General features: G+C 49.6%; 1 protein-coding gene across 1 annotated transcript; it reads left to right on the top strand.

The window, feature by feature from the left end:
- Window positions 1–214: 214 nt before the first annotated feature.
- Window positions 215–15,655, top strand: LOC105479634 (isoprenylcysteine carboxyl methyltransferase). The gene is made up of 5 exons (XM_011737719.2): window positions 215–437; window positions 1,178–1,266; window positions 2,507–2,676; window positions 4,066–4,283; window positions 11,523–15,655. The coding sequence occupies exons 1-5, from the start codon at window positions 243–245 to the stop codon at window positions 11,703–11,705; spliced, it is 855 nt and encodes a 284-aa protein (XP_011736021.2). The 5' UTR covers window positions 215–242; the 3' UTR covers window positions 11,706–15,655.
- Window positions 15,656–16,647: the final 992 nt, after the last annotated feature.

The following is a 16,647-nucleotide window of genomic DNA, read 5'->3' on the forward strand; positions in this document are numbered from 1 at the left end:
CACAGAGTCGGGCTCAGAGCCCGGATGTCCCCGAGGGGCGGGGCGGGGCGGGGCACTACCGCCAAATTCGGGCCACCAACGGGGCGGGCCCGAGTTCTCGCGAGAACTGGCAGGCGGCGCGCAGCTCCGGGCAGCTGCCCTTCCCGGGCCGGCGTCGGCGGCGCAGTGCGCAGGCGCGGCCGGCGCGTTTCCCCGGGCTACAGCCGTCGCCGCCGCCGCCTGCTCGTCCGCCGCCCTGCGCCATGGCGGGCTGCGCGGCGCGGGCTCCGCCAGGCTCCGAGGCGCGTCTCAGCCTCGCTACCTTCCTGCTGGGCGTCTCGGTGCTCGCGCTGCCGCTCCTCACGCGCGCCGGCTTGCAGGGCCGCACCGGGTTGGCGCTCTACGTGGCCGGGCTCAACGCGCTGCTGCTGCTGCTCTATCGGCCGCCTCGCTACCAGGTGCAGGCCGGCGGGGGCCGGTGGGGCCTGTGGGGCGGGCGGGGGTCCGCTTGGCGCGGCGCGTGGGCACCTTTCTCCCCGGGCCCGCAGCAGCCTCCCACGCGCGCGCTCTTCACCCACGAGTTTAGGTCTCAGGAAGGGACCCTCCCTCTCCGGGCTCGGGCGCCCTGCACCCGAAGAGTAGGTGTTAAATTGCAGCTCGTGCAGCTCAGCTGGTGCGCGTGGGGTGGGAGTGAGCGAGCCCGCGAGTGCTTTTATGTAACTTAAGGTGCAGAGACCTACCTGCTGCCCTGTCTCAGGTCAAAGGCCCCGCAGTGACGTGGGTGGAGCTGGGCGCACGGGCTCGGGTGCCCAGACCTCATAAACTAGGCTTAAGCAGTTTTCCTACAGCCGTGAATAATCATCGTGAATAATAATAATAGTGGCAGCTAAAATTTAGGTAGCAGTTAGTCTTAAGTGTTTTACGTGTGTGATTCTAACCACAGTCCTAAATGGTAGGTACTGTTATCCCCTGGGTGTAGATGGGGAAGCAAGCCCAGAGAGGTTAAATAACTTGGGAGGCCACACAGCCAGAGAGAAGTGGGTGCAGAATTTGAACCCAGGTCGCCCACTTCTCCCTTTCAATCTCAGCAAATCGGCTCTATCTGCTTGCCTGTGGCCTGCCTATTCTGGGAAGGTTAGCAGCCCAGATCTGTACTCTGAGGACTGCGAGTGACTGAGCTGCTCTTGGTTCCTTTCAGATAGCCATCCGAGCTTGTTTCCTGGGGTTTGTGTTCGGCTGCGGCATGCTGCTAAGTTTTAGCCAGTCTTCTTGGAGTCACTTTGGCTGGTAAGAATTCCTTTTGGAATACTGGTTTTCAGGCGAGGGTGGACAGATCAGAGGGTCAGTAGTGGCATTTCCTCATCCCTGTCTCATCTGTGACCGGCAGAAGGCTGTTCAGGGTTCTCTGGAAACAAGTCTGGCTTCCCCCTAGTTGCTCACATTTCAGCCCTTGTGATTTCGTGCCTGTGGGTTGGTTGTGAATCAGGCAGAAGCAGATCTCCCTGGCACCCCCAAAGGCGCTGTCATCAGCAGCTGTGGTGACAGCATTCAGTAACATGAGCAGCCCTTCCCGGAAGGGGTGCAGGTCCTCGGTGGCGGGCAGGGGCAGGGCTCTGGCTTGTCTTCATAGGCCTTTTTCATCTCTAATTTCTATTAGGTCACATCTAGTGCATCCCCACAGCCATTGTAGGATTTTTCCCTACACTATGATTTCAGTCCCTTGAGCCTTCTAGTCTGACCTGGATATGAACCAGTGGCTTCAAGGTAAAAAGTTTTAAATCTCCTCTTATCAATATTTTGAGCCATCTAATCCTTTGCTGGAATTATTTCAGTTTTGTTAAATTTTGTATCCGACATACATCACTCCTTTATGTTGTTATCTCCCTCTTTCATGTTTTATTGTGTGTAGTGTCATTTTTAAAGGACAGAAGGGTCCATAATGCCTCCGTGACCTGTGGGTTTGTTTTGCCTGTGACATTCAAAAACAGTCCCTTGCTGGGTGTGGTGGCTCACGCCTGTAATCCCAGCACTTTAGGAGGCCGAGGTGGACAGATCACGAGGTCAGGAGTTCAAGACCAGCTTAGCCAACATAGTGAGGCCAGGAGTTCGAGACCAGCCTTGCCAGCATAGCAAAACCCTGTCTCTACTGAAAATATAAAAATTAGCTGGGCATGGTGGTGGGCACCTGTAGTCTGAGCTACTTGGGAGGCTGAGGCAGGAGAATCGCTTGAACCTGGGAGGCAGAGGTTGCAGTGAGCCGAGATCGCACCATTGCACTCCAGCCTGGGTGACACAACGAGACTCTGTTTCAAAAAAAAAAAAAGACTGGAAACAAAACTAGTCCCTTAAAAACTCCACTTTTTGCAAGCCTGAGGTAGTAGATGCTGCGATGGGTACCTGTGTCCACGCTCAGACAGGTGAGAACAGGGCCTCATGGACTTAGGGACAGCTCAGGAGACCGACATCTGCACTTACGGCTAACTTGGTTCTCTTGTCCCAACTTAACTCTCTTTTTGTCTTTAAATAGGTACATGTGCTCCCTGTCATTGTTCCACTATTCTGAATACTTGGTGACAGCAGTCAATAATCCCAAAAGTCTGTCCTTGGATTCCTTTCTCCTGAATCACAGCCTGGAGTATACAGTAGCCGCTCTTTCTTCTTGGTTAGAGTTCACACTTGAAAATATCTTTTGGCCAGGTTAGTGTGCCTTATGTCCCCCTCTGGAGGGGAAAGGGTGGCTCCCATTCAGGCTGAGGACAGTGACATTGATTCACCTTTCAAGTCTAATCTCCCCCAAGCGATTTTCCACAGACCTCTATCCTCACTAAGCTATTTATAAAGGATGAGCTCCACTCGTGAATTCTGCCTTTGGATTTTGACTCGAGGACGTGCTGACCTTTTGCTTTAAAGTTTGCATCACATAGTGCACCATCTAATGTGAAGTCCCAACCTTGGGTAGTTGTGATTCTGATTTTACAATCAGATGATATTTAGATGTTTCATGTAAGAGTTTACTGGCCAGGCATAGTAGCTCACGCCTGTAATCCCAGCACTTTGGGGGGCTGAGGTGGGTGGATCACATGAGGTCAGGAGTTTGAGACCAGCCTGACCAGCATGGTAAAACCACATCTCTACTAAAAATACAAAATTAGTCGGGCCTGGTGGTGCATGCCTGTAATCCTAGCTACTTGGGAGGCTGAGGCGGGAGAATTGCTTGAGCCCAGGAGGTGGAGGTTGCAGTGAGCCGAGATTGTGCCATTGCACTCCAGCCTGGGCAATGAGAGTGAGACGCTGTCTCAAAAAAAAAAAAAAAATTGACTAACAAAAGCCTCTGTATGTGGAATGCACTCTGAAATTGAATGTCTCACAGCCAATGAAATGAAATACATGTAGCTCCTGGGATTCAGGGTGGAAACCTTGGACCCTTCTTTTCTTCTCTTTTTTTCTTTTTTTTTTTTTTTTTTGAGACGGAGTCTCGCTCTGTTGCCCAGGCTGGAGTGCAGTGGCGAGATCTCAGCTCACTGCAAGCTCTGCCTCCCAGCTTTACACCATTCTCCTGCCTCAGCCTCCCGAGTAGCTGGGACTACAGGCGCCCGCCACCTCGCCTGGCTAGTTTTTTGTATTTTTTAGTAGTAAGACGGGGTTTCACCGTATTAGCCAGGATGGTCTCGATCTCCTGACCTCGTGATCCACCCGTCTCGGCCTCCCAAAGTGCTGGGATTACAGGCTTGAGCCACCGCGCCTGGCCCTTTTCTTCTCTTAGCTGTACTTGTCCCCAAATGAAGGACTGAGCATGTGGCTGGGGGTGGTGAACCAGAGAACCCATCAGCTGTAGCAAGAGAGCATCTCTTTACCATGATGCTTTCATTGTGCTTATTGGCATTTTAAAGTAAACTGATGAACAGCACAACTTAGGAGAATGTGTTTTCTTATGAAATTTTAACGTGATGACAAATGCTGATTGCCCACGAGCACATTTTCTGTTTCTGTCTTTGGGAAAATAGGTTAATTTTAAGCAGTGCGAAGGGAAGCTCAGCCGGCCAATGTTTTCACTCCTCGTGTGTCATCAATGTCTCTCTCCCACAGAACTGAAGCAGATCACCTGGCTCAGTGTCACAGGGCTGCTGATGGTGGTCTTCGGAGAATGTCTGAGGAAGGCGGCCATGTTTACAGCTGGCTCCAATTTCAACCACGTGGTGCAGAATGAAAAATCAGATACACATACTCTGGTGACCAGCGGAGTGTACGCTTGGTTTCGGCATCCTTCTTACGTCGGGTGGTTTTACTGGAGTATTGGAACTCAGGTATAATATCAAATATGACACCACTCCCCTTTTTTATTTTTTATTTTTTTAAGTAACATTTTAAACATTGTGATACAATTCACATACCATAAAAGTCACCATTTCGAAGTACACAATTAGTGGTTTTCAGTGTGTTCATGAGGTTGTTGGTCTCCTTTAAATAATAGGTACGTGTTCTTCTTGGCGTGTTTCAAGTGATAATTTAATAAAAGTCAAGAGAACTAATGTAGTCTGTAATGCTTTTTAGTATGTGCCCAAAACCTGGGTGCATAAATCCTTGGTGCTGTTAGCTACCTGCTGTATCCCTTTATCCTGTTTCTGCCTGTTTTTTTTTTTTTTTCTTTTTTTTTTTTTTTTTCGGTAGAGACAGGGTCTTACTATGTTGCCCAGGCTGGTGTCAAACTCTTGGCCTTGAGTGATCCTCCCACCTCCGCTTTGCAAAGTGCTAGCATTATAGGCATGAGCCATTGTGCCTATCCCCTTCTCTGCCCCTTCAGCCTATTAATAGATCTGAAACACCCCAGAGGGGCTGAGGACAGAGATGGCCCTTAGGGAAGGGAGTGCCCTCTACCACTCATGTGGCAGCTTGGCTGGATTTCATCAGTAATAGGTATTAATGGGGTCGAGGCCATGTGTTAGTGAGCTGTGTGGAGCCATGTAGGTTTGTTCTGTCTCAGGCTGAAGAAAAGGCCTTGTTTCTTTCTTTTTTTTTTTTTTTGAGACCTAGTCTTGCTCTGTTGCCCAGGCCAGAGTGCAGTGGTGCGATCTTGGCTCACTGCAACCTCTGCCTCCCAAGTAGCTAGAACTGTAGGCACAAACCACCATGCCTGACTACTGTTTGTATTTTTTTTTGTAGAGACAGCATTTCTCGAGTTGTCCAGAGCCGTCTTGAACTCCTGAGCTCAAGCAATCTGCCCTCCTGGGCCTCTCAAAGTGCTGGGATTACAGGCTTGAGCTACGGTGCCTGGCCTTTTTTTTTTTTTTTTTTTTTTTTTTTGAGACGGAGTCTCACTTGTCGCCCAGGCTGGAGTGCAGTGGTGTGATCTCAGCTCACTGCAACCTCCACCTCCCAGGTTCAAGCGATTCTCCTGCTTCAGTCTCCTGAGTAGCTGGGACTACAGGCACCCACCACCACGGCTGGCTAATTTTTTGTATTTCTAGTAGAGACAGGGTTTGACTGTGTTAGCCAGGATGGTCTTGATCTCCTGACCTCATGATCCGCCCGCCTGGGCCTCCCAAAGTGCTGGGATTACAGGTGTGAGCCACCACGCCCAGCTTTTTTTTTTTTTTAAGACAGGATGTTGCTGTGTTACCCAGGCTGGAGTGCAGTGTTGTGATCATGGCTTACTGCAGCCTTGACCTCCTGAGCTCAAGTGATCCTCCTACCTCAGCCTCCCAAGTAGCTGGAACACATTACAGGTGTGTGCCACCACATCCGGCTAATTTTTAAATTTTCTGTAGAGGTGGTTCTCCCGGCCGGTTGCCTGTAATCCCAGCACTTTGGGAGGCTGAAGTGGGTGAATCACTTGAGGTTAGGAGTTTGAGACAAGCCTAGCCAACATGGCAAAAACCCATCTCTATTAAAAATACAAAAATTAATTGGGCATGGTGGCACATGTCTATAGTCCCAGCTACTCGGGAGGCCTAGACCTGAGAATTGCTTGAACCTGGGAGATGGAGGTTGCAGTGAGCTGAGACCATGCCACTGCACTTCAGTCTGGGTGATGGAGTGAGACTCTGTCTCAAAAAAAGAGATGGTTCTCCCTTTGTTGCCCATGCTGGGCTTGAACTCCTGGGCTCAAGTGATCCTCCCACCTTGGCCTTCTAAAGTGCTGGGATTAGGCCAGGCGTGGTGGCTCATGCTTACAGTTCCAGCTAGTTGAGAGACTGAGGCACGATATTTGCTTGAATCGAAGGCAGAGGTTGCAGTGAGCCGAGATCACGCCACTGCACTCCAGCCAGGGTGACACAGCAAGACTCTGTCTCAAAACAAAAAAAAAAAGAAAAGAAAAAGTGTTAGGATTATATAGGTATGAGCCACTGCACCTGACACTCTCTCTCTCTCTGTGTGTGTATGTGTGTGTGTGTGTGTGTGTGTGTGTGTGTGTATATATATATATTTTTTTTAATGTATGGTTTTTCTTTTTTTTTTTGTTTTTGAGGCAGGGTCTCTCACCCAGGCTATAGTGCGTTGGCATGATCATGGCTTACTGCAGCCTCGACCTCTTGGGCTCAAGTGATCCTCCCACCTTAGTCTCCTAAGTCTGTGTAGCCCAGGCTGGAGTGCAGTGGCACAATCTCGGCTCACTGCAACCTCCGCCTCCCGGGTTTGAGGGATTCTCCTGCCTTAGCCTTCTAAGTAGCTGAGACTACAGATGTGTGTCACTACACCCAGCTAATTTTTTTTTTAAATTAATTTATTTTTTTGAGATGGAGTTTCGCTCTTGTTGCCCAGGCTGGAGTGCAATGGCGTGATCTCAGCTCACCGCAACCTCTGCCTCCCAGTTCAAACGATTCTCCTGCCTCAGCCTCCTGAGTAGCTGGGATTACAGGCATGCGCCACCACACCCGGCTAATTTTGTATTTTTAGTAGAGACGGGGTTTCTCCATGTTGGTCAGGCTGTTCTCGAACTCCCGACCTGAGGTGATCTGCCTGCCTTGGCCTCCCAAAGCACTGGGATTACAGGCGTGAGCCACCATGCCCAGCCCCTGGCTAATTTTTGTATTTTTATAGAAGCAGGGTTTTGCCATGTTGCCTAGGCTGTTCTCAAACTCCTGGGGTCGAGTGATCCACCCGCCTCAGCCTCCCAAAGTGCTGGGATTATAGGTGTGAGCCACCACATATATTTTTTCTTTTTTTTTTTTTTTGAGATAGAGTCTCACTCTGTCGCCCAGGCTGGAGTGCAGTGGCGCGATCTTGGCTCACTGCAGCCTCCACCTCCCGGGTTCAAGTGAATCTCCTGCCTCAGCACCCTGAGTAGCTGGGATTACAGGTATGCACTACCACACCCAGCTAATTTTTTGTATTTTTTAGTAGGTTTAGTAGGGGTTTCACCATGTTGGCCAGGCTGATCTCAAACTCCTGACCTCAGATGATCTACCTGCTTCAGCCTCCCAAAGTGCTGGGATTACAGGCATGAACCACCGCACCCTGCCTGTATATTTCTTTTTTAAAATTATTACTTGGCTAGGCACAGTGGCTTTGGGAGACCAGAGCAGGAGGATTGCTAGAGGCCAGGAATTAGAAACCAGCTTGGTCAACATAGTGAGAACCCTTCTCTCCAAAGGAAAAAGTTAAAAATATATCTGGAGGCCGGGCGCGGTGGCTCAAGCCTGTAATCCCAGCACTTTGGGAGGCCGAGGTGGGCGGATCACAAGGTCAGGAGATCGAGACCACAGTGAAACCCCGTCTCTACTAAAAATACAAAAAATTAGCCGGGCGCGGTTGTGGGCGCCTGTAGTCCCAGCTACTCAGGAGGCTGAGGCAGGAGAATGGCGTGAACCCAGGAGGCGGAGCTTGCAGTGAGCCGAGATCGCGCCACTGCACTCCAGCCTGGGCAACAGCGTGAGACTCCGTCTCAAAAAAAAAAAAAAAAAAAAAAAAAAAAAAAAAAAAAAAATATCTGGAAGTGGCTCGTGCACCTGTAATCCCAGTTACTCAGGCGGCTGTGGCAGGAGGATCGCTTTGATTGCTACTGTACCCCAGTCTGGGCAACAGAGTGAGACCCTGTCTTCCAAAATAAAATTATTTATTTGTGTATTAAAGATGAGAGCTTACCGTGTTGCCCAGGCTAGTCTCAAACTCCTGGGCTCAAGCAGCCGTCTTGCTTTCGTCTCCTGAGTAGCTGGGACTATAAGTGTGCACCACCATGCCCAGCTAATTTTTTGTTTTTAGTAGAGATGGGGTCTTACTGTTGCCCAGGCAGATCTCGAACTCCTGGGCTCAAGCAGGCCTCTCACTGCAGCCTCCCAAAATGCTGGGATTACAGGCGTGATCCACCATGCCCAACCCCAAGCCTTATTTCTTGAAAATGTTTCTTGGCCGGGCGCGGTGGCTCAAGCCTGTAATCCCAGCACTTTGGGAGGCCGAGACGGGCGGATCACGAGGTCAGGAGATCGAGACCATCCTGGCTAACACAGTGAAACCCCGTTTCTACTAAAAAATACAAAAAACTAGCCAGGCGAGGTGGCGGGCGCCTGTAGTCCCAGCTACTCGGGAGGCTGAGGCAGGAGAATGGCGTAAACCCGGGAGGCGGAGCTTGCAGTGAGCCGAGATCCAGCCACTGCGCTCCAGCCTGGGTGACAGAGCAAGACTCTGTCTCAAAAAAAAAAAAAAAAAGAAAATGTATCTTGATTCTTTACTCTTGGTCCTAGAAAAACTTGGCCAAAGAATGTGAATACATCTTGGAAAATTCACCAAGTCTTTGGGCGAATCCAGAGATCTCTCAGGCATCCCATCAGCAATGCATAGTCCTTGGTGACTCTCTGGTGACCCCTAACGGTATAGTTGGGGCAAATTATTCCATAGCTTTTACTTTACATTTTTTGTTTCTAAAATATGTAAAACCCTCACATTAACAAGCACCTTCCCTGGGAACAAATTGGTTATGACTGAATAATGTAATTTGCCATAAATGTTTGCTTACTGTATACATATGTGCACTAGAACCAAAGGGTTTTCCATACTTTTTTGCCTATATATATTTTTTTACATTGTGCTCCAGCACTTGTGTGTGTATGAACAGAACATGTCTTTCCTAGTATAATAATTACCCTTACCATGTAAAAAAACCCTGTTTTCTATCTTACTATTTGCAGTACTGTTCATGATGCACTAAATGATTTCATGGCTCAGTAACAGGCGATAGCCTGCTATCAAGAACTCCCGCTGTAGGGTATCCCCAGCAAGCTATGCCAGATGTGAGGGTACAGGCCCTGGAGTCACTGACGGGGCCAGTCCTGATTCTGACATTCACTGCTTGGCCTCCCTCCCCTCTCACGTTAAAGTGGGGGCAGCTAGACGTAGTGGCACATGCCTGTAGTCCCCCCTACTCGGGAAGCTGAGGCGGGAGGATGGCTTGAGCCCAAGAGTTCAAGTCCAGTCAGGGCAATATAGTGAGACCCTGTCTTTAAAAAATAAAGGCTGGGTGCGGTGGCTAATGCCTGTAATCCCAGCACTTTGGGAGGCCGAGCTGGGCGGATCACAAGGTCAGGAGATCGAGACCATCCTGTGAATGGTGAAACCCTGTCTCTCTAAAAATACAAAAAATTAGCCAGGCGTGGTGGTGAGCGCCTGTAGTCCAGCTACTCGGGAGGCTGAGGCAGGAGAATGGTGTGAAGCCAGGAGGCGGAGCTTGCAGTGAGCCAAGATCGCGCCACTGCACTCCAGCCTGGGCAACAGAGTGAGACTCCTTTTCAAAAAAATAAATAAAATAAATAAATATTTTAAAAAACAAAGTGGGGATATTAGCTTGCCCTCAAAGGTTTGCCATGAGAGTTGAACAGGGTAATGATTGTAAAGGGCTTAGCACGGCACTGGGAACACAGTAAGTGCTCAATAAGAGAAGGTGTGAGAGGTCAGGACATGAGCCTGGCTCTCCAGGTGGCTGAACTGGAGCCTAAAATGTATGTTCAGAAAACGTACAGAAAATGTATGTTGGGGAAGATGCACATCCACAGGGGACCAGTGGGCAGGAGTAGGTGAGTGGTTCCCTGAGGAGCTGGGGCATGCTTTTGGCCTTGAAGGACTGTTTGGCTGGGGATCAGTAAGAAGGATGTTCTTTTTTTTTTTTTTTTCCTTGAGAGGGAGTTTCGCTCTGTTGACCAGGCTGGAATGCAATGGCTATCTCAGCTCACTGGAACCTCTGCCTCCTGGGTTCAAGCAATTCTCCTGCCTCAGCCTCCCCAGTAGCTGGGATTATAGGCTTCCACCACTACGTCTGGCTAATTTTTGTTTTTGATAGAGACGGGGTTTTACCATGTTGGCCAAGCTTGTCTCAAACTCCTGACCTCAGGTGATCTGCCCGCCTTGGCCTCCCAAAGTACTGCAGTTAACAGACGTGAGCCACTGCACCTGGCCAGGATGTTCTTTTTTTTTTTTTTTTTGAGACGGAGTCTTGCTCTGTCCCCCAGGCTGGAGTGCAGTGGCCGGATCTCAGCTCACTGCAAGCTCCTCCTCTCGGGTTCACGCCATTCTCCTGCTTCAGCCTCCCGAGTAGCTGGGACTACAGGCACCCGCCACTTCGCCCGGCTAGTTTTTTGTATTTTTTAGTAGAGACGGGGTTTCACCGTGTTAGCCAGGATGGTCTTGATCTCCTGACCTCGTGATCCGCCCGTCTCGGCCTCCCAAAGTGCTGGGATTACAGGCTTGAGCCACCGCGCCCAGCCCAGGATGTTCTTAAAGGTGGAAGAAAGGGCCAGGAGTTCGAGACCAGCCTGGGCAACATAGTGAAACCCCAAAATACAAAAATTAGCTGGGTGTGGTGGCGCATGCCCTTAGTCCCAGCTCCTTGAGAAGCTGAGGTGGGAGGATCACTTGAGCCCAAGAAGTTAAGGCTGCAGTGAGCCATGATCACGCCACTGCACTCCATGTGGCAGAGTGAGAACCCGTCTCCAGGGAGGAGAGGGAAAAAGGTAAGAGGCAAAGTGGGCACAGCGTGGGGAAGGCAGGAGACTGGGGAAGTAGGCGAAATGCTGCTTTTCTTGGGTTGGAAACCCAGACTCAGGAGGTGGGATTGAGGCTCTGGAGCTCTCTGAGCATGGAGGTGATCTGCTGGAAGGGGCATTTCGGAAGCTCAGTTTTGTGGCCCCGTATCTCGTGCTGAAGCAGAGGCTCTGGGTTTAGGAGGCAGAGGCCCAGGCAGCTGTGGTGTAAGCAAATGCATTTGTGGTGGGAGGGTCCTGGGCAGGAAGGCAGCGTGCATGGGACCTCATGTTGGGGAGCTCACACCAGGAGGTGGGGGGCATTGCTGTCACCCCAAGCTGAGGGTTGAAATCCAAGAGGTTGATCTTGTGATTTTCAGATCTCTGTCATGTAAGAGGAGCAACAGAAAAGCACGTGAGAAAGGCCTGCAGCACTGAGTGCTTAGGGCTACGGTGACAGTACTGCTCCCAGAGACCCTGACAGTCTCAGCAGGGCATGGGCACAGAAATCCTCTGGGTATTAGAGACAGACGCCCACCAAAGCACAGGGCATCATCCCACGGTCACCCTGATGAGCCCGGTGTCTCCCTCTGTTAGGTGATGCTGTGTAACCCCATCTGCGGCGTCAGCTATGCTCTGACGGTGTGGCGATTCTTCCGCGATCGAACAGAAGAAGAAGAAATCTCACTAATTCACTTTTTTGGAGAGGAGTACCTGGAGTATAAGAAGAGGGTGCCCACGGGCCTGCCTTTCATAAAGGGGGTCAAGGTGGACCTGTGACGGGCAGTGGCTCCGGTGACCTTGGGGCCTCCAGCCCCGTGCAGCCTGGGACAAAACTGTTTCTGGTCGGCCGCTGCAACATGGATTTTCTTAATCGTTTTACATCATTAGTCACTCTTCTGGAATGTCACTCAAGACCAAGCGGTCAGAAGGCCTGAGGACCCAAGGCCCCACTGGAGCAGTCTGTCCTTATGCCGAATCAAGGCAGAACATGAGTGAAAGACGAATAAGAGGCAAATCACAGCAATATTCCACAGCGCCCTCCAGAGTGACCTGGGGAGGACCAAGGCCACACGCCACTGCCCCTGAGGCCAGAGTGTAAGTAAGGGATAACCAGGACTCCCTGGGAGAGATGGACTCTGTCCTCAGCAACACTTCCACAGCAGAACGGGGTAGCAGGTACCCCTTCTTATCAGCATTAAAAATGCATTTACAACCTTTCATTTAACCGAAAAACACAAACCGCTTTAACCTCTTTATTTCTGTCCCTCACTGCATGAACATCTATACAATTTTAAAAATATTTCCTCATAGGATGCTTTGGCCTTTCATCTATTTAATCATAGCTACATATCTATTTTTTATAAGTAGCAGTACACATTCAAAGGGGTATTCCTAGCTCAACGCTTGGTGTTCTAGCTCAACTTTTATCCTGCAGCAAGTAAGCCTAGATACCTCCACACAATTTGGCTGAGTGGCTTTGTGTGAACGTGGCCCCAGGCCAAGGGGATCATGGCCCTGGCCGGCTTTCCTGGGGGTCTCAGCTCCTGTTGTCAGTGACAGGCGGCTCAAAGGAGCATCCATTTCTCTTGATCCAGAAGTGCTAAGTGAATGCCTGCTCTGTGCATGGCCTTAAACATTAAGAAGTGCTGCTCTCCATTTATTTGGGATTTGATTCTCATTTTACCATAGCTTATATTCTCAATTTCAATGTCAGTCTCAGAACTCTTGTTTTATGTGTTGTGTTCTCAAAATTACGTTGTCCCTCATGTCATTTCAAACTGTTTTCAAAGGGATTTGAACATACACAACTACAAATCCAAGCAGACTGACTCTCAAAAATAATCTTAAATACTGCAAATAGTCCCAACCAAGATTCAGTCAATATGTTTGTTTTGCAAGTTTAGGAGAGTAGTTGGCTTTGAGTCACACATGGAAGCTTTAAGAGGTGAAACGCTGGCTTCATTCTGGACTAGACAGGAACTTGGCCTCAGCGTGAGATCCTGCCATGCAGTGTTACGGTGGCGCTGAAGAAGTATGAATGTGAAGGCGTGGGCTTGGGGCCAGAGCAACACTCTGCTGCCCCACCACGCAGCTTGTGAGGAGCCACTAAACCTTTCCGTGCCTAGACCTCCCCATCTGTGGAATGGGGTCAATACCACCTACCTCACAGGGGTGTTGTGAGGACTGAGAAGAACAATGTCAAATGTTTTTAATACTCGGATGTGGGGGCGACATCAATGAAATCTGTACTGTATAAAAGCTACACAAAAATGGGCAGACATTTGGTTAATTGTACCAGATACCTAAAATGTATGTTCAGAAAAGCATTTTATCAACTCAGAGATACGACATGTTTCTAGATTTCATGGCTTAATGAATTTTTTCATTGTTATATATACCAAAGAGGCTTACGGGTTCATTGATTACTAGTATGACAGCTGCTGGTTTGAAAACCAGACGGCCAGGCACGGTGGCTCACGCCTGTAATCCCAGCAATTTGGGAAGCCAAAGTGGGTGGATCATGAGGTCAGGAGTTCAAGACCAGCCTGGCCAACATGATAAACCCCGTCTCTACTAAAAATACAAAAAATAGCTGGATGTGGTGGCGGGTGCCTGTAATCCCAGCTACTCAGGAGGCTGAGGCAGGAGAATCCTTTGAACCCAGGAGGCGGAGGTTGCAGTGAGCTGAGCCATTGGACTTCAGCCTGGGCAACAGGGTGAGACAAAAAAAAAAAAACCAAAACCAGACAGACTTGCCCATCGGCCCTCACAACATGCATGCAGTGGGACTCTAGCCAAGGCGGTGGCCAAGCCATCAGTAACAATTTCTCTGGAGTGAATGAATGATCCCCAGTGGGACCACGCATGCCTAGGGCAGCAAATTCCACTTCCTAGAACTGCAGACCGGGAGAGGATGTAGTTAGATTCTGGCAGCCCGCCCCGGCTCTTTGAGGGAAGGTTCTTTCCCCTGCTCTGAGTAGGGCGGGCCCAGCCTCCATTCCCACTGGGAGCCACGAAGTCGTCTTGTTGATAGGTGTAGGGCAGCTGTTGGCAGCCGCTGGCCTTGTGGATGGTAAGCTGACGGTGTTGGCATTTAATGCCATCCTCCATCTGCCAGAACCCAGAAAGTCCACCTTCCTGCCAGGCCCACCAGCTGGAAGGAGCCCAGGAGGCAGGTCTTAGGGTTTCACGGTGAAATGCTGCCTGACACCAGGGAAAACCTGACATTGTATTCTGCTTGAGAGAGGAATTCCAGGGGTAGGGATGGTGAGAGAACATTCCCAGCCTCTTTATAATCCCAGGGCAGCAGTCAGCAATTACTTAGGGATAAAAGATGAACTCTTTTTTTTTTTTTTTTTTTTTTTTAAGACGGGGTCTTGCTCTGTGGCACAGGCTGGAGGCTGGAGTGCAGTGGCACCATCTCGGCTCACCACAACCTCCGCCTCCCGGGTTCAAGCGATTTTCCTGCCTCAGCCTCCTGAGTAGCTGGGATTACAGGCTTAAGACACCATGCCCGGCTCTTTTTTCGAGACGGAGTCTCACATTGTCGCCCAGTGGAATGGCACTATCTCCACTCACTGCAACTTCTGCCTCCCGAGTTCAAGCGATTCTCCTGCCTCACCTCCCAAGCAGCTGGGATTACAGGCATGTGCCACCATGCCCGGCTAGTTTTTTGTATTTTTAGTAGAGACGGAGTTTCACCATCTTGGCCAGACTGGTCTCGAACTCCTGACCTCATGATCTGCCTGCCTCGGCCTCCCAAAGTGCTGGGATTATAGGCGTGAGCCACCACGCCTGGCCAAGATGAACTCCTTAAGGGCAGGATTTGGTAAGTGATTGACTTCTGTTTAGTTCTGTGATCTTGAGATTATTTTTAGCTTTATAAATTTAGCAGTGGCAGGGCCCGCAGAGAATCAGGTTAGTGCGGTAAAGGCCACATCACCAATTTTCTCAATTTAAAAAACTGTCAAGAGATTTATTTTTCCATTGCAGGTTTTAAAGTGGAGATTCTTAAGTGGAAAATAGGTACTGCTCAGAACAAAGCTACTTGGAAACAGCACAACATGAAGCCTTTCGTGAGGGCTTGCAGGCCGCTGCTGAGTGGCAGTTTACAGAAGAGGTCGCGGGGTGAGCCTCTTAGGACAGAAAACAGAAGGCAGCAGTGCACCTGCCACCCCTTTGTTGGTGCGAGCTGCTCCTTGAGCCTAAAAAGTAGGCTTTATTCATCCCTTCTGTTCATTTACCAACCTGGGGGATTGATATGACCAGGGAAAACATTCCTAAACCAGGAAGCTGCACTAGCCGATCAGGCTTGGTAAGGTCTCGGCCACAGCTGGCTGCTAGGAGTACCCCCACGATAGGCACAGCACACCACTGTCCCTTCGCTGCACTTTCTTCCTGCCTTAGGTAGGTGGGCTTGCCCACCATAGTTTGCTTTTGTCGTGGTTTGGCAAGGTTAGACGACCTCGACCTCTCTGTCTTGCTGGGAAGTGCTTACTCTCTGGGCCACTGCTGCAGAAGACGTGGTACTTGTCATGGGTTTGGAAGACACAGCCATCTGCAGTAGAGGCAGCCTATCCCATTGCAAGGAGAGGAACTTAATGGAGTAATTATTCTACTCTTCTTTTTACATACAGAAATGTTTATTTAAATATTCTAAATTGGATTTTCTTTCACAGATACTGATTATTCTTTCGAGTTCTTAAATAAAACCGCACTTGATTTCACTCAACCACAGTGTGATTGTGTGGGATGTGAAACTCTGAGGTCACTCTTGGGTAAGAGGTGTCTTAAGCCTTCAGCCTCAAACCACATGTGTTTTGCCTCCTCAATTTCTTTCTGAATTCCTACCTCTAACCAGTTGTAATGATAATTCCTTTTGCCCTACAGGCCACCACATAGGTTTGTCAGGCCTTGGAACGGGAGCTTCAGTGCCCTGAAGTAGCAGGTGCAGGGGCAGTGGACGTTGATGTGAGTGATGTGTTATGTGTTGAATGTGCTGCTATGTTAGCATGTAGACCCATTTACTGTTAATCACTGAATCAAGCTGGATATTTGCTTAAATGTGACTATCTGGGCATCGTTTTGCCACAAAAACTTTTAAAAGTTTAGGTCACGTGGGTTAATTTTTAACCAGCAGTTATTAAGCTCCTCTAAATGGAAAGGGTGCTGTGGAGAAATGGAAAACTGCTTGGAAAAAACTACTAGAAAAAAGGTTGTTCTTACCCAGTGCTTTGCTATCAACGGAAGGTGGACGCAGGAGAGCTGCAGGAGTTTGGGAAAGCAGTGAAGTAACTGAGACCATCTGCTACGTAAGCTGGCCAGGTGCTAACCCCTGGCTTTAGGAGCTCTGCCCTTGCTGGAAAGGGAGAGAAGCTGGAGCAAAGGTTCCTCATCCTTCCGTGAGTCACTGCTCAGATTACCGGGTGGAACTTTCCAGTAGCACCAGGTTAACAGTGGGACTGTAATTCCGGAGGAACTGGATTCCTTTGCGATAGGGCAGGTGCTACTCAGCGGTGGAGTCTTGTAACCTAACACTCAAACCGGCACACCCCGACGGACTACACTGCCCAGCACAGAGTCTAACACACAGATGCTCGGTGCGTAGGTGTGGAACAAGCCAGGGATTTCTTGCTGGATGGCCACTCCCTCATGTTTTCCATGTGGACTGGGAGTCATCCCAAGCTACTGTGACAAGGACGAAGACTCCGTGCCTTGC

Source organism: Macaca nemestrina, chromosome 1 (genome assembly GCF_043159975.1).
Source record: "Macaca nemestrina isolate mMacNem1 chromosome 1, mMacNem.hap1, whole genome shotgun sequence".
Lineage (NCBI taxonomy): Eukaryota > Metazoa > Chordata > Mammalia > Primates > Cercopithecidae > Macaca > Macaca nemestrina.